The sequence below is a fragment of the Corvus kubaryi genome, unplaced genomic scaffold, assembly GCF_017639235.1.
Source record: "Corvus kubaryi isolate FWS band 111438036 unplaced genomic scaffold, C.kubaryi_AGA036_p1.0 136, whole genome shotgun sequence".
In the NCBI taxonomy this organism is placed as follows: Eukaryota; Metazoa; Chordata; class Aves; order Passeriformes; family Corvidae; genus Corvus; species Corvus kubaryi.
Genome location: NW_024580670.1, coordinates 7,386,743 through 7,413,424, shown reverse-complemented (window position 1 = coordinate 7,413,424; position 26,682 = coordinate 7,386,743). Strand labels below are relative to the sequence as shown.

Here is a 26,682-nt window from a genome sequence, read left to right as displayed (position 1 = left end):
GTAGTGGGCTGCAGTGCCTAAAACCCCTTCTGGATCTCATTTTCAAAACTGATGTCACATTTGTCATCCTCTATTCCCCGACAGCCTGACTATATAGGACATGTGCCCTCCAAATTCCTGTATCAGAAAGTGTGAAGTGCCACCTCCCACAGCAGAGCTTTTCACTCCCTCCCCCTGTCCGGTTACTGGAATAACGGAGTAAGTTTGTTTGAGCAATTATGTCCTTTTGCTCTAGAAAGGAACACTAAGCCAAGAAATCACCTTCCATCCCCAAAGCTAACTGTGAATTTTTACAGTTTAATGCATCATTTGGATTTTAGAGATCAGAGAGTTTTATTTCCCTCCTCCTTAATTCTGGAGTGGGCTGGTCAGTGCTGCTGGGGGAGTGATTAGAGAGGAGGAAAGCAGTCTCTGCAGACCTCTGCTGCCTGTGGCCGTGTGAGCGTCATGATTCATTGCCAATTTGGAGTCTGAACAGATTCACTGAACTTGGAGGCAGGCTGTCCAGCTCCCTCGTCACATAAATTGAAAATATCTTTATACTCCAGTGGCACCTTCTTCTAAATGTCCTGAAATGTAAGAAAATAACATAAATCTGTATTTCCAGCGATGTGGCAGGGATTTGCTAATGTTATTCTCATGGTTGCTGCTGCTCAGGGCAGGGGTCACTGACTCTTTTTAAGCAGGGACCTCAGAACGTTATTCTCTAGCAAAGGGTTGCATTGAAGACAGGTAATGCTGCACTTTGCACACTTCTTGAGACACTAAAAATTCAGTGTAGTTACACTGACATCCCTTACGGATTAGACACAGCTCACACCAGACACATGCTTATAGCTCCATCTACACCAAGGAATTTGGCAGTAGAAAGATGCCGTTTCAAAAGCATGCTGCTGGCAGGCAATGCTGCATTAGGAATGTTTCATAACCCTGGCCCAAAATTGCCTTAATTAGAGGTATTCTCAGCCTGTGTATTGCTGTACTGAAACCAGAGGGAAGCAGCACGGTGAAGCTGGAGGAGGAAGGATTGCTGCAGAATAGGGCCTTCCTGGAGTTCTCAATTCTTACCGCACTGCTTCACCTACCATGAGAAACTGGCATTGTGAATTAAGAGATGAAGTTGAAGAGAAGCAGTAAAAGAAGTTCCAATATCTGGGGTTTCTGTTACTAACCACAGTACCACACCCATTCCCAAGGTTTCTTCCTGGAAGCGCCGCTTGGACGAGCCATTGGCTGGGCAATGCAAGGTCTTGGTCAGACTCTGTCACTTCCGCCCCACCATCCTTTCCTCCCTCATGCATTTGCAGGAGTTTTTAGCTATCTATTGATTTTATTTCTGTGTTGAGTCCTTTTGTTTTCTTTATTTTCCCCTCTTTCTAGGCTGTCCCCAACTCACCCCTTTCTCGAGTGCTGTTGGAGAGTTTATACCAGTGCTAAATTATTACAGAAATCTACACTGTTCCTGGAGATGTCTTCAAATACTATCTGCAGTCTCTGTTGGTATGCTGTCTTCATGTTTGCTGTGATAAAACAAACAGCAAGAGCACTACCACAGAATTCTTGTAATTTGGGATTAAAATAATAGATCAAAACTGATATTGGGGGTGGATGCACTACCTGCTTCCATGCTGAAAAATATCAACGTTAATACCAAAACATTGCTATGGATCTTCTCAGGTTTAGTCACTCAGATTAGGATCCTTTCTTTGTTGTGACTCCTCCTCATTGCTATTCATAGGCTTTCACAGATCAGCCCCTGCCAGGACATCAGCCTGAAGTAATGGGAAACAACAGCAGCAGTGCTTTGTAAGGCCAAACCAAGAGACAAAGTTGCTGCTCAGCCACTGTAGCAAAAATTCCTGCTCAGAACCTTACACTGCCGGCAAGACACTGGAGCAGTTTGATTTTACACTTAAATGGAAATTCTTTGAAGTTTAGAAGAAACTAATCCATAACTTGTTTCAGAAAGGCAATTAAAATGGGTTGTTAAACCTGGGTGTATCATATTCCAATTAACATTAGCATGGACAATATAATTAAAAGGTAAATTAGCCATAATAGCATAGACTAGAGCACTTCTTACAGTAACTAAGAGTCAATTGAAACCATGTACTTTGGTTTCTTGGGTTGTCAAGGATAAGTTGAAAGGACAGAGTAAAGCCTGTATCCATTCATCCTGGGACAGTAATGTGTTCTGGGAAGTTAAACATGAGGAGTAGCAGTGTGCAAGCCAGCCGCCATTAAAATCCATGGAAGAGACTAAGCAGGATTAAGGAAAGCCAAAGGAAATATTCTAGAGCTGAAAAGTTTATGAATAAATTATGAACGTGGCAATATGAACACTATATGTCCTACTCCAAGGTGCCAGTAGCAGTTTCGTGCCTGCTGGAAGAGGACTTTGTTTAGGCTGAGCTGCAGTGAGCAGACCTGCCTGCAAACGTAGGTTGTAATAATAATGCAGTCATGGTGATGTTTTAAGTGCAACTGAAGGACTCGGTAGCCAGTAAGGTTTAGAAATCCCAGAGTATTCATTGCATAAGCAACAGAAAATGATGGGAAAGTAAATATGTGATATACATAAATGTGGGAAAGCACCATAATTAAGATGGGGACTTTTGGGGACTTTCTCCAGGGTGTTATTTATTAACACTGGGGTGTCCTCTTCTGCCAAGGGGTAAGTTGTACTCTGAACAGAGGCACAGATAACAGACTGCAACTTGTCTTGTCTCCTTACAGCCTTTTTTGCATTGACGAGAGGCAGCCACCTCTGCTTTAATAAGAGAGGAATGTTTACTTATGCCTTACTGGCTGGTGGGGGGAGCCCGTGGTTTAGTAATCTGCTGTTAGAATTTGGAGAGTTGAGCCTCGGAAGGTGGGAGAGCATGGATACCCACCCTCTGCTCTCAACCCCATCTGTCCATGCAGCACAGCCAAACCCAGGCCAGCGTGGAGCTGGAGGATGTCCTCAGTCCCCTTCTTGTTGACACCTTCAATGTCCCAAAGTCTCAGCTGTGTCCTGGACTGGACAGGGGAGGGCTGAAGACTTTAAAAAGACAAAAATAGCTCAAGCATATTGGCAAGGGGGAAGCTATTCTGTAACAGTCTCCTTTTGATGTGCTTTTGCATTGTGCAGGCATAGGAAGCCACCATTACAACATCTTTCTGGAGTACTAAAAACCATTTAGAATGTTATGTGGTAAGAAAAGCCATTTTCAGATCATGAGCTGTCACAACGTCAGACCTCCTTTTCCATTGCTGTGTTTTTCACCATCTTACCTTAATCTTCCTCTTCTATTAACTTTATATTGGCTAGCTGGGAACATGTACAGTCAAGGAAACAGTCACCATCAACATAAAAAGGTTAATTAAAATGATTAACCTCACCAACAATTCCCTTATGGAAAAAAATCCTATAGAATGTAATAGAAAATGATACATTTACTATGTAGTATTTAAACTGTCAGAGAAAATTCCTTAGCAGGGAGGTAATTCCCTATTAAATTCTATAACTTCTCAGAGTATTCTCCACAGAACTTTATTGGATTAATCTGTATTAAATTCTACTGCATTTGGCATAAATTTTTCAATGCCAGTAACTTCTAAAAAGAATTTTATAGTGATACAGGGATGTAGGGTTTGATGTGAGGCTTTTCAGAAAGGGCAGGGTATTTTTTAGGAGTGACCTGTAACGGTACAGCAGTGATGTTGTATTATTTCTAAATGCAAAAATAGGTAAAACAGAATTACATTAAATCAACCTAACATGTAAATATCGCTGCTTTTCCAAATATGACTTAGGCTGAACTGATCCTGCCCACTGTGTAATCTGGAATCCCTTGCTTGCTGGAGCTGACAGGCAGAATTAGGGGAAGAGCACAGTTTAATATGGGGGTTTTTATATGGTAGAAGTGGAACTATGAGAATTCTGTTAGGGCCAGCTGAGAGTTTTGCTTGATTCATCTTTGTCTTTGCTCAGCTCATCTGCTTGAGCACAGTATGTTTCTCCCTATGGAGGGTTGGGAAGAGAGAGAGAAGCAATTGTTACTTGAGAGCATCACATGGATATAAAAGCTATAAAACGTACAAGGTTTTAGTATACTTTGCAGTTTCAAAATGTAAATGCTGGGGAAGATACCAAAATTGCTATGCAAGTCCTTTGTGAAATGTCTGCATAATGCTGAACTCCTACATCTGCTGTTTGTATAGCATTTCTTGTGATAATTTTTCCCTGTCACTTAGTTCGTGATCTTTGTAGCAGCTGTGAGCTCCTAATGACTTTCCCTCTTAGGTTCTATACTGTTATTTTTAAAGTCTGAAGTACAAAGTAATTTGGCATTTCCTCACATATCCTGGGGGAAATTGGATCTGTTTGGTGCAATTTCTGGGAGTCACAAAAGATTTTAATAAATACAATTTCTTCCACAACTTTGTAAACTCCAAATTTTAATTTTTTTTTTCAAAAATATGTCTTTAAATGATGAATGTTTATGCTACTGATAAATGGGGTTCTCTTTTTCAGGAAGATTATAGTTAAACAGATACGAAAAAGGTGTATCTTGGAGATGAATAGACTCCTGAGTGATTCAGTTTGTAGGGCAGTCTCTGAAGGATGTAACTCTCTAGGGAAATGGCTGCTTCTCTTTAGGGTCAAAATAAAGACCCTCCATTGCCCCATTTCAATAGCTTTGTATTCTGTTGTTGAACAGAGTAAGGGGTAGATTAAGAATTTAAAAAATATGTATCTAACCTACAGCCCCAGTTAGACAGATATCTGCATCTCTGGATTCATGAACACCCTGGGAAGCTTGGTGTCTCTCTGCTTTGTAAATAAATATATACATGGATGCAACCTTTTCTTTACTGTATCAGGGGCTGGTAATCAGTGTCCAAGCAGTGGTGTTTAAAGCCCTTGCTGTTCTCTTCAAAGATCTATTTTATTCTTATTTTACAAAAGGCATCTCTCTGCAAAGAACTAACGAAAGGTCGGTGACAAACTCAAATGTCAGAAACCCCATTTTGAGAGGGCACATAAGTTGTCCAGCGGTCAAAAGTCTTCTGTTGAAATGGTTTTTGTTCTTAGTTTCTTACATTGCACTGGTCACTCTTGCATCTGAGGGACCCTATCTTAGCTCCCCAAGGAGGGACAGAGTGGGACATGGCAGGAGATGCAGTGCAGAAGGTGATGGACTGGTAGTCAAAGGGGACAGTTGGCTCTCACGGTGCTCATCTGTCCCCAAGCCTGTGGAGAGGTGTGTGACCATGCTCTGGGGACAGCTGACATGGCTCGGTGTAAGAGGCCACAACATACAGGACAATACTGAAAGACTTTGTGTTTAACCCATCAGTTACAATACTGATACTTTGCACATGGTTTCCGTGAGCTGTTGCAAAAGGAGAGAAAGCTCAGGGTTTTTTTGGGCTGACAAATTTTCCATTTGAATAATCTTTCTGCCTAGGAAGTGCAGCGCTGTACGGCTGACATGAACATCACTGCGGAGCATTCCAACCATCCTGACAACAAGCACAAGAACAGATACATCAACATCCTGGCCTGTAAGTAAGCACTGGCCTAAGCACAATGAATCAACCCAAAAAGGCATTCTCTTCTTGCAGTGTGTTCGTGACTGGGACAGGCAGGTGGCCCCAGGTTACATTATTACATAGTATGTAATAAACATGTGAAAGTGTGGCTGGAAGATCCTTTCCCCATTAAAGGCAGTGAATGTTTTGACTTCTCCAGGGTCAGGATTTCACTCCAGCTTCTGTTTTGAAATATTTCACAGTTTCACAGTCCAAGCATAGTTTTAGAAGTATAAGTTTGGTATGAAATTTTGTGGAGGAATAACTGATATAAATTGATGATCTGAGCTCTTCTGCCTGCTAATGCCTGAAGAGTGGCCTAAGGGTGGAGCAGAGTTTTACTGATGATTCCTGGGATTACCCTACAGTCCCAAAGGTGCTAAATCTTACAGAGTGTATCTGCTGTATTTCAAACTGCTTTAGCTATGTGTAGAATTTGGACAAAGAGTGATCTTTGTAGCACAGAGCCGGTTTTGCCTGTATCCCTTAGAGAACTGCAAATCTGGACTCTGGTCTAGAATGCAAATTATCTGGGATGGAAGTGCAGTAACTTTTTCCCTGTTGTTCTCTTATGTGGAATGGATGGCAGATGCAGCAGTCACTGTGGTTTAGGAATAGACATGGAGAGCCCACTGGTAAAAAGTTCACAGCGTTCATAAAAGTTGCAATAAATCTTGAATGCTTTTGATAGCACAGGAAGGAAATGCATGTCTCTAACAGATTTTCAGAAGTAATCAAGGTACTGGCTGAGGACCAGTTCCCGGACTTGTGAAAGACTTGCTGTGTGGCCTTGGGCAAAGGCATTCATTGAGCTTGTCCCAGCTGTGATTTTAGACATCGATGTCTGCTCCCTCTAGCTACAGAGATCTGACATTGAAGGAGAATTGAAGAAGGCACTTCAGTTCCCCAGATTATCATTGGAACCTCTCTCTCCATTGGTCCCCAGGAAGGCAAATTAAACCAGTCTTTATGCTTAAAGTTGGCTCACGTCTCATCTCTGCATGAGTTGGAAACACCACCCAGGCCAGTGCTTCTGCCTAGGAGGAGGACTGTGATTATTTTCTGCTTTAAGGCAGAGTCAAGCATTTGGGTGAAACAAAAAGAGGAGCTAAAGATCACAACCTGAAGTCTATCCTCATGGTGTGATGATAGCGGTGAAGGAGTGAGGACATTCACTCAGCTCCCAGAGCCAGCAGAGCTGTCTGAGCCCAGCACTGAGGGGAGGATAATGAGCTGAGCCAAGCAGAGGCAGTGTTACACAGCCCCGTGGGGTGCCCTGGCTCTTTGAATCTCACTACCCCGAGTGATATAGATGATCCTAGCAACTGTGCTCCTGAGGCTCCAGTGCCCTTTAAAAAGAGGCTGTCCCAGCATGAACCATGTACCTTAAGGGATGTGAAGGCTAACAACCTGCACATGAGCAGATGACCAAGGACAGATACTCCCACTTCTCTCTTTGACTCCAGTCCAAGGCCAATCTCTTCTATGTATTAGTAAAGGCAGCCCTGATACCCAGGAAATGGGATGTTTGCCAGCAGTTCTGCACTGTGCTTCCCTAATGTTTCTCTGCTCTGTTTTTTATCCTACAGATGATCACAGCAGGGTGAAGCTAAGGCCTTTACCGGGGAAAGATTCGAAGCACAGTGACTACATTAATGCTAATTATGTCGATGTAAGTTGTTTTAATGGTTTTTATCTGCTCTACGTTTGAATCCTTCTGCAAGGAGGAAGTACTGTCACTTGTGATGTAATTGTATTTTCCAACTTCACCTGATAATTTTGCTACAAATTCCTCACTATTCTGAATGAGAAAAGCACCTTTCTTGTTAGCTCTAAAATATTAATTTTTCTGCCATGATACTGCTTTCATCTCACTTGGCATTATGGTTTTCTTTGAAGGGTTACAACAAAGCAAAAGCCTACATTGCTACCCAGGGACCTTTAAAGTCTACCTTTGAAGATTTCTGGAGGATGATTTGGGAACAAAATACAGGAATCATTGTCATGATCACGAACCTTGTTGAAAAAGGAAGAGTAAGAGATTTTCTCATTTGTTAGCAGTTGCTCCTTAACACTTCCCCAAATCACCTGGGCAGAATTTGTTTTAAATGGCTTAGGGTGATATGTACTCATGCATAATACATAACTAACGGAACAGAGGGATACATACTGAGCCATGATTTTTTTCTAAAAGTTCTAAACACAAATACAAAGCAGCAGCTCAGGCCCTTACCCAACTCACCCAACTGTGTCTGTGTTCAGAGGAAATGCGATCAGTACTGGCCAACGGAGAACAGCGAGGAGTACGGCAACATCATCGTCACGCTGAAGAGCACAAATGTCCATGCCTGCTACACTGTTCGCCGCTTCACCATCAGGAACACCAAGATTAAAAAGGTGAGCCAAGCCTTCGCTGCTGTCATCCAAGTGTCTTCTGGCTTGTATAAGACACAAGGCGCACCAGAGTAAAACTCAGCATTTGCATAGGCAACCTGGAGGGGCAGGTGAGTGGGAAATAAGTAAGTAAAGCCAAGATTAGAAGGAACTTCTTGTTCTTTTTCTCAAAGTGCACTGCTGCTTTGGTGTCCTTGTTTTGCTGTTATTACTTGTTCCCACGTGTATTTTTCCTTGAACTCTGTCTCCACCTAGCAGGAGGCAGAGCTGCAGCTTTCTTTTGTCAGAGTCCAGCACTTTCTCAGCTGAGCAAGCGAGAAGGACTGATATTTTTATGCTTCTTTTTTGTCCTCTCACTCTTGTCTCTGCACACCCTTCTCACACAGGGTCAGAAAGGGAACCCCAAAGGGCGGCAGAATGAGAGGACGGTCATTCAGTACCACTACACCCAGTGGCCTGACATGGGGGTGCCCGAGTACGCTCTGCCCGTGCTCACCTTCGTCAGGAGATCCTCGGCAGCCAGAACCCCAGACATGGGACCAGTGGTGGTGCACTGCAGGTATGATGGCTGTGACAAACCACCCATGGCAAGCACAGCTAGAGCACAGTGTGTGCTCTTCCATGCCAGCTAAAACAAGCACTGTAGGTTACTAAAACAGGAGGAGTGTGTCAGCCCCATGGAGTGCAGATAGACTTGAGCTCTACTTTGCCTGTGTCTTAAAACAGCTCCAATGCAAAAGCTTCCCAGTTGACACAGGGTTTTGCTATTGCCATGATACTGAGCTGCTGAACATTGCACTGATGTGGTTGGAAAGCTCCTTGGTCAAAGCTTGCTTGTAGCCTGCCAGTTCAGTGCATGGATAGGGCAGGATCACCTCTGCTGGGAACCAACAGTATGGATACATGGACACCTGGGAATGCAATTGCCACTGAACCACACTCACACTCACAGCAGTTGCAGTCACAGCAATAGATCAGTCAATAAACTAGTTCAGGGATGTGGTCTTCATCACAGCACCATATCAAAGAGGAGAGGATGATAAGGGTTACAGCTCCTTCCTCGGCAGAAATTGAGAATCTCTGAAGAGCTCCCATCTCTGAAAGAGGGCCCAGGACTGCCCTCATTCACTGTAAGGAGTTCTGCCTCCACAAGATTAGCCCCCTTTTATACCTTTCCATATTGCTGGTACCACTTGCATTTCCAGCTCCACTGTGCAGCTTAAGCTTTACCTCAAGGCTGAAGCCAGCCAGGGATATCTCACAGCCTGGAGTGACCTTGGCAATCCAGGATAGCAGCAGCTTGGCAAAGGGTGGATCTGTATGGCTTCATCCAGCCAACACCAGTAACAGCAGCAGTGGAAACAGGAGCCAAGTGCGAACAGCCAGAGTGTGAACTCCAGGACTACAGCAGCCTCATCCTCATGCTACTGGCACAGGTGTGATGGTTTGTATTGTGTTCAGCCTCATCTTGAAGCACAGAAATACCCACAGAAGGGAGGAAATATATACCTGGTAATATTTCCAGAAAACCAAAATATTTTGCTGGGAAACTTTAATGGTTGACGCTAGGAGGAAAATGAAAGCCCATGAACAGGAATATTTGAATATTTGCTTAGTTCTGTTCTGCTTTTACTTCTGCATTTGCTTTCATCTGGCATTGTATTTCATGGGTTTCTCTTATGCTCTCTGTAGTGCTGGTGTTGGCAGAACTGGTACCTACATTGTGATAGACAGTATGCTGCAGCAGATAAAAGACAAAAGCACAGTTAATGTCCTGGGTTTCCTGAAACATATCAGGACACAGCGCAACTACCTCGTCCAGACAGAGGTAAAAATTGCAGTGGGGTTGAATTTAAAGCCGTATTCATTTTTGCTTTGTAATCAAAAAGAGAAAAGATTTTTCCAATTACATCTCTGTAAAAATTGAATATATTACTGATATTTTTCTGCACTGGCATATCTCTCTTTTTCTAGACCAGAAACTTCATATTTTGTTTTTGACTCGTTCAGAGTTGTATGTGCTACATTTATAAATATTTATTCTGAATTTGGCAGTATTTGCATGGGTGGCTTGCTTTGCACACCTTTTCCTTTAGTGGGCATTACTCCTCAGACAAAGCCAGCTGTTTAGGTTATTCCAGATGTCTACCTGACATGCTGATGTTTTTCTAGGAGCAGTACATTTTTATTCATGATGCCTTGTTGGAAGCCATCCTTGGGAAGGAGACTGAAGTGTCTGCAAACCAGCTGCATAGTTATGTTAACAGCATCCTCATACCTGGCATAGGAGGGAAGACACGGCTAGAAAAACAGTTCAAGGTAAGTCTTAATTGATGCCATCCAGATGAACCTAATTTTCCTACCCTCTTTTATATGGCCTGTCTTCACTGTCAGTTGTCATGACTAAGGAACCAAACCAGAAAACTTGATCAGCACAGCACAACATCTTGAGAAGTTCAGTCCTCTACAGTCTTAGCTTCACTGCTAGAAATCAGTGCTCATGTTCTTCAGTCAGAGGTGAGAAGAGGGACATGGACACTGTGCTGCTGGTCTTCCTGTTCCCAAGGGGGCTTGGATGTTCCCAATTCTGTGGTTAGCTTGGCTGGAAGTCTTCCTCCAAACTGTGGCTTTCATGCATATAGGTATGGCAAGAGACAAGAGATGAGGTTCTTTGCACCACCTACTATTTCATCACTGTAGATAAAGAATTACAGATGTTTTAAGACCAGGAAACACAATCTGCCTTTCTCATTGCTAATCATGATGCTTGCTGCGTTTCCTGCTACGTCCTACCTGCTTTCTTCCTGGCCAAAGTAATTTTTTTTCCAGATCTCTTATTTGAAACCTAAGACTTTCTGATTGCACTTTATTTTAATACATTGTAAAATACTTTGTGAGAGTTTGTATCATAAGGAGATTATATGTGACATCTGCTTTCACAGCTAAACTCACTCAGTTAATAACTACCCAATAACAACCCAAGGAACTGAAGCTGTTAAATTACACCAGGTGCCAAGCTATTCAAAAAGTGAACAGCCTCTTCGCTGAATTCACTTGTAGGAATCTCAGTACTTCTCCATCACTCAAGACATTCCAGATGCTTAATTACTAAATTAAAGAAACAACTGCAAGCACATGCACGCCCACACAAAATGCAGTAGCAGACAAAGGTTTGTTATTTTTAAAAGTGTCGCACTTTTACAAACAATTCTGAATTATATGTATAAATTATATGTTTTCTGATGACTTGTGACAAAGTTTGAGAACCCTAAGTGCCATTTTCAGAAATTACTTTCTCTGACAACATTGCACAGTTATTTGGAAACCCCAAAACTTCTAATGGGGCTTATGCCAGTGCATAGATGAGTTGAGTGCTGTCTTGTTTAGAGTGCATTTCAAACTGGGATATGACCAGCAGTAATTATTAGATCTTTCTCTTGTTTCTGCTGCTGCCACAGAGCTGGCAGAAAATAACTCGTGCTCATGCCCCAGTACAGCAATTTACATTCAACCTTCTTAGAGTGAAATGATGCTGAGTAATGAGGTGTGAGTGCAGATGTGAAAGCCACCTTTACTCTCTTTGCTCTGGCATAGTTTCCCCATGCACTAGGGGAGTATTCAAATACAAATCTTCCTTTCTTTGTGCCTCTAGGCAGCCCAGAATGAACATGGCAGACCAGAGAATGTAGCCCATGGCCTCAGATCTCAGATGCCAGTATGGTAGATTCCCCAAAGGCCTATCAGAAAAAGACATTCTGCAGGAATTTTCTGGCTTTTATATTGGAAAAAAAAAACAATATTAAAGTTTTGTTGTTCTATTTTGCTAGCTTTTATTCTTGAAGACCTGCTTCTGACTAAACATATCTGAAAGTTTGTGAAATATACTCTCAAAGATAATAAAACGGAGTGTTCCGTGAAAATACATTTTGATGGAACTTCATATTCAGGATGTTTCAAAGCTGAGAGCTGCAGAGATCTTTTTATCTATTAAACATGTTGTATGGAAAGGATGATTTCCATTGGAAACTTGAGTACTTTAAACAGCTCATTCTCCTAATAATGCGCATCTTCGCAGGAGTTGGCAAAGAAACCTCCTCTCTTCACTTAGAGTGCTCTGAGGACTGACTTACTGCTTTATTCTCTTTCAGCTGGTTACACAGTGTAATGCAAAGTATGTGGAATGCTTCAGTGCTCAGAAAGACTGCAACAAAGAGAAGAACAGGAACTCATCAGTCGTGCCGTGTAAGATCACATCTTCGGTTTGATTACTGCCTAGCATAACTTTTTTGTACCAAATTCTCCCAGTGTTATGCATGAAAAGGCATAGCCACTAGGAAGGGGAAATGTAATCTTTTGTTCAGCCCAAGCTGTCTTGCCTTTCAGTATTACCCTGATGAAACTGAACAAACGGAAATAGTTGCAGTGTCAGCCAGATACACTGTCCAAGTGAAATGTTAATTTGAAGTGCTTAAGAATTTGAATAATTAGGTAGGGGATAAATCTATGGAATACTGAGAGATTACTTTGATACCAGCTCCTAGCTCTGGTGAGATCTCCCAGAGTGATTGGCACCAGTTGTTTGTAATTCAGCTACTGCACTCCATTTCTCTGTGTGAGATTTGAGAGTATTTAGTGCCTGAGGACACAGTTTCACAGTCATTAAAAAGGAATCTTTGCATGGCTGTCAAGCAGTATGAACTTGCACCAGACCAAGCATGGGCACAACATCACATAACCCAAAGTACAGGACACAGAGGATAGATGATAGCCAATAGTGGCACAGATACAGTCCATCATGAAGTTTGTTAATAAAAAGGGAAGTCATCAGAATGCATCTTAAAAACAGATGGGAACAGGCTAGAAATACTCTGTATGATATGGCCCTTTGTGGGGCCAAATCATGCAGCTGCAGTGATTTCAGTTTGGCTCTTGGGGCCTGTCAGAGGTTTTGAGGATGATGTTGAACCCAGCCCTAAAACACAGAGAAGCATGGATCTGCTGAAGAGCACACACTTCTGGGAGGTTCCCCATTAGGGAAGAGGTTTGTCTCTGGAGGTTCTCTCACCCTGTGAGAGATGGCAGTGCTACAGAGTGGTAGGGAAAACAAAATAAATCAGCTGAGTTTGTGTGCTGCTGGAGACAAATTGAACACTACAGACAAGAATTACCCAAAATCCCCTGTTATCACTGCATATACTGTTATTTGGTAATTTAGCCTGCTGTGAAAATCTTTGCTATAGTAAAATTTGATTCCTGAAATTACTTTGTCCTTGTGGGAATATTGTGCAACATTCTCTTTTATATCCTGTGTTAGCAGGCAGTGCTTTAACGCAGTTAGAAAGTGCTGGCCTGCTCCTGTGGGAGATGGGAGCTACACACTGTTTGCTTTGTTAACAGCTGAGAAATTCTTACTTTCTGCATTGTGCCATGACCACACTTTGATCTTTTTTTTTTTCTCTGTGGTTTTTTTTTTTAATGTTGTAGCTGAGCGTGCTAGAGTGGGCTTGGCACCACTGCCTGGAATGAAGGGAACAGATTACATTAATGCCTCTTATATCATGGTGAGGAAGCCAACACCTAATTACAAAGTAAAATCAATTCTAAGGTGCTAAATACCAGATGCCTATAATTGTCTTAATTCTGTGTGTAATGGCTGTGTATTAACAGATGAGATTTTAACACCTTCCCCATAATGTAAAGCTATTAACCATGTTTTATTAAAGATTCTTGCCTAAAAAAATTAATTACAAGATGCATTTAGATGGAATGTGTATTTCTGTGAGATACAGTCAAATAAATACTGGGATTTAAAGTCAATTGAAGCAGTAGGGACTCTGTAGAATTGAAATGGAGTTAAAAAAATATAGTCTGTGTGAAAATATTGTGGAGTAAAATGAAATAGGGTCATTATGTGTCCCCAGAAATTAAATTAATGCTTTAAAAGTATGGAAGGCAGTAAGTAACTGTGTGTTTGTTTTGCTGCAAAAGGGCTACTACAGGAGTAACGAGTTCATCATAACCCAACATCCACTGCCACATACAACTAAAGATTTCTGGCGAATGATCTGGGATCACAATGCACAGATCATTGTCATGCTGCCGGACAACCAGAGCCTGGTGAGTTGCCCGTGTCCCTCCTTGGATGGTGCCACTGTCACAGCCCAGCTGGGCACAGCACAGAGTCACTCAGTTGCCTGCTGGGGCTGTTTTCTGGCTGAAAGCAAAGCCAATATTTGAGCCACCTACTCAAGCTTTGCCATGAGCTGGTTACAAAAAGATAAGTTCCCATGATGGAGGGGGGCTGTTCTTTTGTTGTCGCCTTCTGCACTTACCCCTGGACATCCAGGGCTGGAGGGACCACAGTGCTCACACACAGCACAACACGCTGGTGCTGACAACATCTGCAAGGCTCCTGAGGGTGGCCTGGCAGGATGCAAGCACTGAGGGTATGGAGAGGCTGGGGTCATGGGTAACCATAACCCCAGAGAGAGGAGCAGAAATGCAAGGCAGGGACAGGAGGATAATTGCTTGTTTGCCTGTGAGCTTAAGCCTCAGGCCATGCAAGACTATGACTGTGCAAGGCGGCTATACATGTCATTTTTAATGAAAGTAAAATGCAAACAAGTATGTTAATTTAAGTGGAAATAATGAGTCGGACAGAGAAGAGAATAAAGGAGACACAGGTGAAGTGCTAATCACTACTTCCAGATTTACTAGCACGTTTCAGGAGCGTGTGTTGAAAAGGATTAAGAACTAAACAGTTCATTTTTTCATGCACACATCACTGAGGTGAGCAGACAATTGTAGCTGAAAGTGGAAGAGAAACCACCTTCATTACAGCAAGAAAATAGCAGTCATGAGGGGCTACTAAAGAGGCAGCAGTCAATATGCTGCTTGTGTGCAGGGATGAAAGGGGAGTGCAGCACTGCAAGGAGTGCTCAGAGACATTCAATCGAATCAGTAAGTGCTAATGAAATGAAAGTGTGTTAGGTGGAAATGAAGAGGCTGATCTTGTCTTCACATGTGCATGAAATAGCTCTGCAGAACAACAGTGACTAAAGGGTAAAGGAAGAATGGTGGGCTCAGCCACAATGCTTTCACCTTCACCATTCCCAGGGTGGAGGGTGGCCAGGAAGGCAGTGGCATCCCGGCCTCGGCTCAGTGGTCAGTGTGGGATGTGTTGGCTGGCAAGGAGGGGTGGCACAGGATCCAGGTAGCATCAAGGTGCTGGATGTGCAGTGCCAAAGGACAAGACAATAATGCAAGGTACCTGCTGCATGAGGACCTGTCAGGTGGCAGGACAGGTCCCTTCCCTGGCACTCAATATTACTCTAATTACCAGTGCCTCTGCTTATTTAGGGCAGAATTGTAAGGGCTTAGGACCATAAGTCACATTTTAGGAATGAACATTGACAGCCCAGATCTCAACAGTATCTTGCATGTCTTGTGCATCAGAGCTACAGACCCACAGAAATACACCTGGTTTTAGGGGGATGTGCATGGCCACAGCAGGATGACATCAGTTCATAGCCCATGTTTGCTCATGAGTGAAAGATGGGGTATCCAGAGACACGGGTTTGCTCTGTGCATGTGGCCAGGGCAACTTCTGTGCTCGTGCTGCAAGGACATAGACCTGTGAAGCCAGGAGAAGAAACTAACTTTGCTTGTATGTGGTGACAGACCATAATTTCCTTTCTCTGCAGCAAATTAGGAATTCACTGTTATTTTTTAAAGAACAGCTTTGACAGGATGTTACCTACATCCTGTCAGTCAGACTACTTCAACACTGAGCTTCTTCCATCCTTCCCAGTCTCACTCAGGTTTTTCAGTAGAGGTGTTTTTCTGGAGAACTTGCATTAAGTTTAGCCAGTGTTTTTTTCAAGGCGAAGAATATTTGGGTTTTTCTCTTCCTCTTCACACCTCCAGTCACTCCTAAAAATTCAAGCCCTACATAAGTATACATCAATCTTCTACCTAGGCCTGATCCACAGACCCTCAGTTTTGGATTAGACCACAATAAACACAAATTAAAAGTAACAAGACAATAATTTTTAAGGGTCAATGAGTTTTTTCTAAACAAATATCTGACTTTCAAACAAGACTGTGTAGGCAAGAGGTCGTAAAGCCTGGGATACAATACAGAGGTTAAGTATGAGTGAGCTAAGATAACAATTTCCCTATGAAACCAATTAAAAAGCAGGTGTTACCAGTTTGAACACACAAAGGGAGTATCTGGCAGGTTTACTGCCTACTGTAATTGTAAATTTGTTTTAGACAGAAGTGGTTTTTAAAGGTCAGCTCCTGATCATCTCTATTTATCAAACCAATTTTTTGATCCACTGGATTTTTCAAGGTATCTGAAAGGCTGCAGCAGTGTGTTTTTTCATTTCTCCAGGCAGAAGATGAGTTTGTGTACTGGCCAAGTCGTGAGGAATCCATGAACTGTGAGGCCTTTACTGTGACCCTTATCAGCAAAGACAGACTGTGCCTCTCTAATGAAGAGCAAATTATCATCCATGACTTTATCCTTGAAGCTACCCAGGTAAAGTAAATCTTCAAATGTGGTTCTTTGCTTTTCACCAAAATTATATTGATGCCATTTAAATACAGAAGAAGAAGAGTTCAGAAAATTTTCAGAAAGGATTTTCTTGTAAATACATGTGTATGCATGTTGCTCTCAGGGGAAAGGGATTCTCATTGGCTCCTTCTCCCTCTCACATCTTCTACTTTCAGGTAGATTCCTCTAGCTAGTTAGACTGGTATTAACTGTCTCTCTTGCTTGAAAGTGAAGACGTGATTTTACCAAGGTGCATTGTCTTATTTCTGCTTACAAAATTCAGCATTTATAGTTAATTTGTTTGGGGGGGTCTTAACTAATCATAAAAATGTAAGCACGATTCTTTTGAACTATGAACCTGCTTCTAGTTTGCTGTCTGGATTGCAGCTGGACTTTGCTGCAAGACATTAGTTTGCAAGCCTATTTAGATTTGACTTGGTTGCTCTTGTTTGACTTTTGAGCCGTAAGGTCTCTGAGACCTGATATGAGCCCTGGATTCAAATACAAAATCTTTTCTTGATTAAACACTTTGTTAAACTTCGTATTCTTTTAGGGTGTTCACTGTTACAGAGATGCTGGAGCTGTGTTTCCTCTTTCTGTGTAAACTGTTTGGAAGAAGAAAGTTTTCACTGTAGTTTGCAGTGAGGCTCTTCCCTCTCTGTCCCTGGAGTGGATGCCTGTGAAGTGGAGGAAGCTAATGCCAGGCTGCTTTGTCATTGCAGGATGACTACGTTCTGGAAGTCCGCCACTTTCAGTGTCCCAAATGGCCAAACCCTGACGCTCCCATAAGCAGTACCTTTGAACTTATCAATGTAATCAAGGAAGAGGCCTTAACAAGGGATGGCCCCACCATAGTTCATGATGAGTATGTCATCGCTTTTCTCCCATTTATGTGCAGATTGTACACTCAGCTAAAAGACACTTGATAGGACTGATGTCCATTCATGCATGGAGTAGGTCAGGTTTAGTAGTCCACAGAACAGATTTAGAGTATATAAACTTCCAAGGATGAATTTTCAGTTGGCACCTGAGGCCAAATACATTTTGCTTAGTGTAGTTTTTATGTTGGTTATAATCTTAGGTGGACTCAGGAGGTGAGGCTGTTTGCTGTGGAAGCATTTTGGGTTCTTCTGCTCCTGGAAGTGTCCCGAGCAAATCCTACAACCTGTTTCAGAACCCAGCAGAGCTTTGGTTTAGATAAGGCTTTAAGCAGCCTAATATGGGCTGATGGAAACAAGTTTCAAAACAGCCCAAGCTCCTGTCTAACAGCTCAGGTTTAATGTGCCATGCAAGACAGAACAAGCTCGGCTCAGCTGTGTCTCATGACGAGCAGCAGAAGTATCGTAACAAAGGGCCCAGGTCTTCTAAAAGCAGATTTATTCTTCCTCCTTCTGCTTCCCCAAAAACACTCCAAGGGGCCCATATCGTGCCAAGTGGGAGGGAGGGGGCCCACCAACACTTGCGTCTTTTGTGGCACAGTGGTGAGCATTGTCCCACCAGCTATGCTAAATACTGTATTGCATGTTATTACTTGCACACATTATGGAGCTGCAAAATACCATTATAGTGAAGCTGGAGCCTAGGTCTGACCTGATTTCCTTGAAGGAACTGTTTCCTGGTGGACAGAGCACGTCCTGCAGTCATTCAGTGCTTAAAATCCCAAGGAGGCCCAACTTCTGACAGTGCTCATGTTGTCCTAAGAGCAAGCACCAAGCCAGCACAAATGCCTGCTCTACCTGCAGCCCTCCTGCACTGCAGCCCATTAGATGTTGTCACTGCCACAAAACAGAATCAGTGGGAATGTCTTGGGAATCTTTGCAAAAGCCTCACTACCATGCTCTGGTGTGTCAGTGATCAGAGCAGGCGCTGTGCTGGTGTCCCAGGAGGACACTTGGATCCACTGGTGCTGCCTGAGCTTTCCCTGCATGTCCATGTGTCACTGCTGCAACAGCTTTTTCCTGACTGACTCCTGCAAATGGTGCCTTGGGCTGAAGCAAGTAGTTTTTCTCTCACCACTCCTTCCATCTTCCTTAAGTAGAGTTTAAGCTCTGTTGCCTTTCACCAGCACTGATTAATTCCAGGCTGGTTTTAATATTCGTGCTTTGGGTTGTCTGAAGTGAGGTTTTGCTACTCTTGCAGTATTTATGTTTTACAAAATTAGAAGCATTATTGATTTGGGCATTTCATTGCTAGATGAAAAAAAAAATCAAAATTGCAATGCTGAGTCATTCTTTCTGTACATTGCTTTTTTGGTTTATTTGTCATATTCCATTATTTTATTTTTATGCCTAATACATAATGTGGATTCTGCTTTCCCTTGGAGTCTAAGCAAATGTAGCTGAAAATGAAAATTTCCCTTTGCTACACGCAACAACTACATCACATAATCCACTAGTAATTGCAACTGCAGATTAATTCCAAATATATGAATTTGCAGATGACTAAATTCATGTGGTATTTAGGAAGTACATGGTGGGATGAACTTGATAACATTTTAAAAAGTTCAGAAATTCCAGTTTGAGACAGTTGTCAAGATTTTTAAATATAACTGCCCATGTGTGGGTAACTAGATAAAGATCTGCTGCATAATTTCCTGCAAGAAAAGTCTTCAGATTGTTGGGAACTGGAAATTACCAGCCCAAGTGAAAATTATTCCATTACACCTTCAGAGGGGTTTAGTTGTGTCCAGTCAGGCACAAGCACTGGGCACATTGTCCACTGTCTCTGTCGATGATCAATCACAGCCATCTGTATGGTGCTGCTGCTTCTTCTGTAAACTTTACATCCAATAGAGCACATCTGTTGTGATCCAAGTTCTGTTTCCTATTTCTAGGTAAACTGAGTTTGAGTTAGCAAAAATCATATAAAATTAAGTCAGCATGTGTCTTGATTTCCACAGGAATGCTGTACAAATCCTAGTGGTAATCTTGCAATACAAGATGGTATTGGAGCACTTGCTGATTATTTCAGTTTTCACATAAAGCTCTCCAAATGGCTTAGAGAGCAGGTCAGCACTGATGACCCCGTTTACCAGTGGGAACATTTTGACACTGACTTTCTCAAAGTCACAGAGGAGACCCATAGCACAGCCAGGACAGAATTTCAGTCTCCTGAGTACCAGGAGAGTGGAGGCTCCTCAGAAGCTGTGGTGTAGGATCCTTCATGCTGTGCCTCACACCTGCACCTGCGGCTCAAGCACACCCCCAGGCTTACCACAGTGAGCTTTCTACCTGACCAGTATCTCAAGGAATCTCAAGGACTGAGTCATACTCCTCATGGATAACTGCTGCTTGGGTTTTTATTACATGACATTACAGCTCAACTCTTCAAAATCTGTAATGTTTCCTGGGTGCCTGGCTCAGGGATGTTGCCTTTACCAATGAATCAGACATAGGGAAGACTTTGAGATGTGCCCCATTTACTTGTGAGCACCACACAGCCATCTTAGTTTTCTGCAATTGTCAGACGTGGAGGAAGAGGCAAAGTCTCATTTCTTTCTAATCGCTCATGTTTTGCTTGAGCTCCCACTAATGAATTTAAAATATGCTTCACTGTAATGCAGATGCTCTCAGCCTGTATGGTGTGGGAGAAGTGATTTCAGTGTTACAGTCTCCAGGCTGGGTATTTTGAAATGGCTCATGTTCTGCTGCTGCTACAGTTCTTTGTGTTGAATAGTGTAGATAACCTGGGATGACTTGTGTACCATCAAATTTCTTCTATAAATTAAAATGACAAAATATTAGCCACTATAAAACAAGCATTTAGTAGATAAAAAGATGAACTACAGTTATCAAATAAGACTATTAACAACATTTTCATGACCCTGTGTCAGTGCCCAGGTGTGTTTCTGAGTAACTCCTCCTTTTGGTGTGGTTTTCCAGGTATGGAGCTGTGTCAGCGGGAACTCTGTGTGCCCTTACTACTCTGTCTCAGCAGCTGGAGAATGAAAATGCTGTTGATGTTTTCCAGGTGGCAAAGATGATAAATCTTATGCGGCCTGGAGTATTTACAGACATTGTAAGTCTTTAAGTGGAATATAAATAGACAGTTTGCAAGGGTTTCATCTGAGACCAGAAGCATGAACTGAAACATGCATTGTGTATGTTATCAAGCCCTACAGCATCTGCTACCAAGCAGAATTTGCATTCGAACTTTTTTTTGTGTAGCTGTCATTTTTTATTAACCTCAAAGCCACACTGTAAGTCTCTGATTTGCACTTAAACTTATTTCTCATACTTTGGAGGGGAGCACTATACAGGCAGTCCTAGCAGAGAAGAACCTTTCATCTTGTCACCATCTGCCTGCCAGCCCTGTGAGCTAAGCTGTGCTCTTTAAACCTGGCACGTTGTGGTCTGAAGGGATGCTCACCGCAGGTGGAGCTGCAGGGAGATGAGGCTCTTCACTGAGTGTCCAGCAAGAGCAACCCCCTTGCCTCAGTGTGCGTGGTACAAGGTTCTGCCACCCAGGGAGTGACCTGGGGCTGAGCTGTGGCCTCAGGTTTTGTCCTGCACTCCTGTAGTGTTTAATAGTATATCAGAAATAGTATAATCTACCCAAAACTGGAGTTTGGGTTCACAAGGTTAAACTGGATGAACAGAGTTAATTGTTCTAAGTCTATTTCTTCGCTATGTGTATGCTTCTGACAATGAATACCCATGACCTTACCTGGAAATGCCAAATTTTAGTGCCACTCATTTATGTACACTTAAAGGATTGAAATAAGTTGCTCTTTCTTTTCCAGGAACAGTACCAGTTTCTTTATAAGGCAATGCTAAGCTTGGTCAGCACTAAGGAAAATGGAAACGGTCCCATGACACTGGACAAAAATGGTGCTGTGATGGCCAGTGACGAATCTGATCCCGCAGAAAGCATGGAGTCTCTTGTCTAATTGGAAATCTGAAAAGGCACTTAATTTGTAGAACTTCTGAAGACTGAGTGAACTTCTTTGAGGCCTTTTTTGCCAGACTCTAGGTTATACAATAACCCAATTACTTTTTTACACTGATAAAAGTTTTGATATTTATTTTTTGCCATTTTATGTCTTAATGGTATCCTACTGAGCATTTGCACCTCTGTTTATTTCACACAGTGAAACGCAATTTTATCTAGTTTGCACTATATGATCAGTGTTACTGCCTATAATATCCTAATATAAGACAAGCCCTGATGTGACATTCCATGGCAACAAACATACATTTTTCTGTTTTGTTTAAATGCAGTGAAGTTTTGCTAACTACAGTGACCCTCGAATCTTAAATCTTGGATGCTAGGCCAGATGGATTCTTTCTACAACAGATACTGTACCCCTTCATACCATATTTATTATTTAATGATCACGTCACAGTTTTGGTAATGGTGTTTTGCATTCCAGTGGAGTGGATGAGCAGTGTTCATCCTTTCTTGACAAAATGTGGCAGGTGATTATTAGCTATAGTGAAGGTGCAACAGCCTTGTGCAGCTGAAACAATTATTTCTGTATTGTTTCAAATTGCTATGTTGTACACTTACAGGCCTGAGACTTGCTTCACATGGAATACATAAATTACGTACAGTATAATTATAAATTAGATGCCATTCATATGTGGGACTCGGCGATAAGTTTTGAATTTACAATTTCAAAGTTTCCCCATGTATTCAGGAAAATGTTGATTTTGGTTTTTAACCAGCCCTGCAATGGGAAGGTATTTTGGTTTTATTTTCATTGGAGCCAATACAGTGAGAAATCTACTACAAACCAAAATCAGACCTGTTTTCAGATATATTGAAGGTAGCAATATTTTACATTACTAAGCTATTCGATATTTTAAACACATCTAATTTCCTTACTATTTCTTGAATATGACTTCACACCTAATGGTATGTTACATGATGACAGGCGTTTCTTAATTTCATAACTGTTAGATGCCATTTTTACAGGTGTGTAATTTTCATACTTTAGTGCTAAAACATAAAGTACTGATCCATATTTACTGGTGAAGCAAACTAATAAAAAAACTACCTATAAAGTTACATTCTCCCTCTTTTTTTTTTTTGCCAGACTAATTATTTAGCATAAATGTACCTTATTGTGTTTTCCCTCCCAATAAAATGGTTTCCCCCAGATTATGTAAATAATTATTGTTTGGAGCATTCAAGTTTATATCCTCACTGGCTCCCTCTTCCTTTGTATTTGGTTGAAATTCAACAAGGTCAATCCCTGTTTATCAAAAGAAGTAACCATATGCTTAATTCTCCTAAAAATTAAAATTATTGTGCTCTTCATAGCTTGGCTGAGTAGGGAGGGGTTATTGAATCTGCCTGGAAAAGGAAATACGTGATTTCAGCCATCCTAACCCTTGGTGTACAGTTAAAGGCACTATCCCTTATATGTGGCATTAGTTTCTTCACTTCTAAACTGCAGAAAACATGCATTGTAATTTTTCAGGACTTGTCAAAATATTACAGCATATTTTTTTCATTTAAATGGAAACCAATTAATTTCTGCCAGTCCAATCTTGCTGAAATACAGACATTTGGCAGGGTTCTGTGTATTTTCACTCACAAGGAAGCTGAATGCAAACTGCTTAAAAGGATATTGAGAGTAGGTATTTTGGTTCAGAACCTCTCAAGGTGCAAACTGATACAGCCTCGCTGAGAGTGGAGGAGCTATGAAAACTGGTATGTACTAATATTTGGCCTTTTAATCTTAAGAGAAAGATTCAAGGTATTCAAGGATTCATCAGCAACCTTTTACACAGTCACCTTCTCAGTTTGTTGAATCCCTCCATACAAGCAATTCCAATAATTGTTAATGCCAAACAATATAATAAGCCCATGGTTTCAGTAAGGAATTCCCATGTCCAGCAACAGCTAGTCCAAATAAAATGTGCAGAATGTTTCAAAGATTGTAGTTTGCTTGCCCTTTGCACTGCATGGAGGTGGGAGTCAGTAGGAGTTAGGACTGGCTTTCCAGTCACTACACCCCAGTAACAGAATGGTTTAAGTAAGTTTTCAAGTACTGCTCCCTGCAAGGGCTGGAAGGTTTTGTTGAGTGGTTTTCTGGCCAGCCTGTATCAGCCTCAGAGGCTGCTGAGCCCCCCTGTGCCCCCAGTCCTGAACCTGGCCCCAGCCAATGCCAGCTGGTAGCACAAAGGGACTCATGAGTTGGATCAGTTCAATCTAAGAGTATTTATGTTCCTGGGAAGGTGTAGGGAGAAGTTAGGAATTCAAACCCTGACAACTAAGTGACACAAAGATTACTGCAGGCATCAAGAGGGTTGGATTTGTTCAGTACTTTCAGGTCTTTAGTTTTCATTTCACTGGCATGATGGAAGAAAGCTGTGGTTCGTGACACACTGCCTGAACACCCTTGTTTTAATCCTTCACCTTCTCACAAGTTTTAAACATCAATGACTGAAGGCTGTGGGGGTTGAACTTTGGTAGATGCTTTGGAAATCCATGCATTTGCATTGGCATTTTCCAACAGCTGAAATACTTGCTCGGGGTTTAATCCATGGGGAAATAATGTACACTGATGTCCTGTGAGTTGTCCATAGATTACTTCGTAAGGGAGCTCGAGCTGTATGTTAAGTGCTGTGCTGACAGCCAGGTAGCCAATAGATGGTAGTGATGCATGAGGCTTGAAGAGGTGAAGCTAGAAATTGCTTGTGAAGGTCAGGATTAAGCACACAGAAGAGCCAAATCTATCCTCCTGTAAGCAGCTGCAGTTCTGCTCTCATACAGGGGTTTGCACCCTTTCCTTGGGACTGAGTGAGCGGCAGAAGGAGCAATGTCTGCTCAGAGATGGGCACTGATGAGCTCTCCTGATGCTCCCACGAGTGTCTGGCCAAAGTCCTGCTCTGCAAATCACCACCTTGCTTTTGGCACCCCAAGCTCCCCCTATGTACCCAGCTCCTGGCATTCAGTCAGGATGTCTTTCAAGCATCATTCCCAAGCAATGTGCAGGTCTGCAAATTAAGAGAACCTGAGAACATTCCTATATCACTGCAGGGTGTGGTCCTCAGCACCAGCCCTGAGAAATAAGGAACAGAAGGACTGAAGCACACGTGTGTGTCTACATTTAGAAAATACCATTTCTCCATGTCTTGCATGTGTCCTGCACCCGCAGACCGTGTGAAAGACATGAACTGTGTCTTGAGCCCATAGAGCAGCCAAGCTTTCCAAGTGGGAATGCTTGGAATCTATGCCATCTTAACGGTGGCAGGCTGAGGATATCCCGTCCTCCAAACACTCCTATATGTGAGCTTGGCTTTGGTAGGAAGGTCTGGGGGAGCTGGTGGGACCCCTCTGGTGTGCAGGGTAAGCACCAAGTCTTCTGCAGGATCAATGTCTAAAGAACATTCATTTTAAACAGCATTTGTCTTTCGTATTTCAGTGTCTGTTTCCAAATGCTAATTTAGAAACAGGGAAAAAGAAAAATCCAAACCCCTTAAACTTCTTCTTGTAAGTGACTGTTTCTGTACTGTGGGTCTTTTCTAGATTAGTGGAGTCATTTACCGGATCTGCAAAATTTCCATTTCTTTTCCAGTTTCTGTTTGCTTGAATTGCTTGAACACAGACTGATACATTGGAACATTAGGAGAAGAATCTTTATGATACAGCACAACTGCCTTCTCATTAATCTTTTTTAAAGCTGATGTATTTTATTTAAAAACTAAAAAACACAGATATCTATTCTACCAAAGATACATGCTACTAATTCTCAGCAAAACAAAATCAACTTACTTTTTAAAAAAAATCTAGTTGTCTTGAAGATTTAGCAGTCTTTCTCAAATTCATGTCTTTTGACATTAGATCTTGTATTCCAAAGTTTATGTTCAAATGGTTCCAGTGAGTTTTTACATGAAGGGAAAATGCCTATTACTCTACCGCATTGCTTTCTTCTTTTTTTTTTTCTTTTTTTTTTCAGATGTAACTTGCTGTTACCCCTTTGCTCTTCTTCTCTTTGTTGCCATTCTAACAATGTGAACTACATTGGCTTTACTTATCAAAGGAGAAGGAATGCAAAAATAAGGAAAGAGAGGAACTGTAATAGAGAGATTTGGCCTCTACCTTGTCTTAGCTGTTAAACTGTTTTTAGTGTTTTTGTTAACTATTTGCAAAGGGAAGCATTTTCTACAGAGGATAATTAATTTCAAGAAAAATGTCTTGAGTTTTAAGAATAAACGTCTCCAAAAGAGGAGATAGTCAATTTTATACAATGTCACAACTCTCCAACATTTGGGGTAGTGACTTTTTTTGTTTTGTTAGAACACTTGAGACTAGCAAGCAGCCATTGTGTCTAAAGACCGAAGCATTCATGTGTACTCCTATTTTCTTTTCCTTCATTTTTAAAATAGCAAAGTCATTAAAACTGTAAATATTTTGTTGCTTGGATAAGCATCTTCTGGGAACTTTGTATCTATGGTATATAATCATAGAATTTTATATTTTCATATAAAGCTAATTTTTTTCTAGTTTCACCTCCTTCCTAGTTCTGTGGTGGCTATGTGAATACAAACCTTCTGTGTTTCAAGGTAGTGAGACACCATCATCACACTCAAAAAAAGATTTCCACAAATGTCATTTCTTTGGGGCAGTGATTGTGAAAGTTGGATTTTTTTTTTTTATTCCATTGTCAGTGTGTGCAATAGGAATTAGACTTAGCCAGTCACTGGATACGTTTGTCTCATTGATCCATTCAGAAAAAAAATAAAAATGTGGTGTTTGGTTTGGGGAAAGGGTGGGAGGGAGTATTTGGAGGGAGACTTTTTGTTCATTTTTGGTTTTTCTTTGGGGTTTTTTTGTAACTTGAAGAATCTTTTTGTTATGTTAAACTATATCAAATCATTCTATTATAGTGTTATTTAATATGTAAATTGTATTGCTATACATAAAATAAAGTATGTTTTTTGATGTATTTACAGACTTCTTCCTTATTTGCATCAGGTACACAAAAGGAACAGATGCAGGAGTCAGTATTTCATTGTCCCAGGCGTGCAGGAAGAATGATGAGATCCTAAGCCTGCTTTAATTAGTTCTCAAATTTCCAAGCAGTACTCAGCTGGGAACTGTCAGGGACAGTGGAGTTCACTGTTCCCTTCTTAATTGTCTCCAACTATTAGAGAGCTGCCAGTTAATAACCCTGTCCCTCTCCACCAGTGCTCCTCCCC

At 41.7% G+C, this 26,682-nt stretch overlaps 1 protein-coding gene across 1 annotated transcript in view; it reads left to right on the top strand.

Annotated features, from left to right (window-relative positions):
- Window positions 1-26,429, top strand: part of PTPRG (protein tyrosine phosphatase receptor type G) — a 311,473-nt gene extending 285,044 nt beyond the window's left edge. Inside the window, exons 16-29 of the mRNA XM_042015311.1 lie at window positions 5,457-5,553; window positions 7,170-7,252; window positions 7,480-7,614; window positions 7,843-7,977; window positions 8,361-8,533; window positions 9,667-9,802; window positions 10,147-10,293; window positions 12,123-12,216; window positions 13,459-13,535; window positions 13,963-14,091; window positions 16,370-16,516; window positions 17,254-17,396; window positions 20,413-20,548; window positions 21,273-26,429. Of these exons, the coding sequence (XP_041871245.1) occupies window positions 5,457-5,553; window positions 7,170-7,252; window positions 7,480-7,614; window positions 7,843-7,977; window positions 8,361-8,533; window positions 9,667-9,802; window positions 10,147-10,293; window positions 12,123-12,216; window positions 13,459-13,535; window positions 13,963-14,091; window positions 16,370-16,516; window positions 17,254-17,396; window positions 20,413-20,548; window positions 21,273-21,419 (1,779 nt within the window). The 3' untranslated portion in view covers window positions 21,420-26,429. The remainder of the gene's footprint in view (window positions 1-5,456; window positions 5,554-7,169; window positions 7,253-7,479; window positions 7,615-7,842; window positions 7,978-8,360; window positions 8,534-9,666; window positions 9,803-10,146; window positions 10,294-12,122; window positions 12,217-13,458; window positions 13,536-13,962; window positions 14,092-16,369; window positions 16,517-17,253; window positions 17,397-20,412; window positions 20,549-21,272) is intronic.
- Window positions 26,430-26,682: the final 253 nt, after the last annotated feature.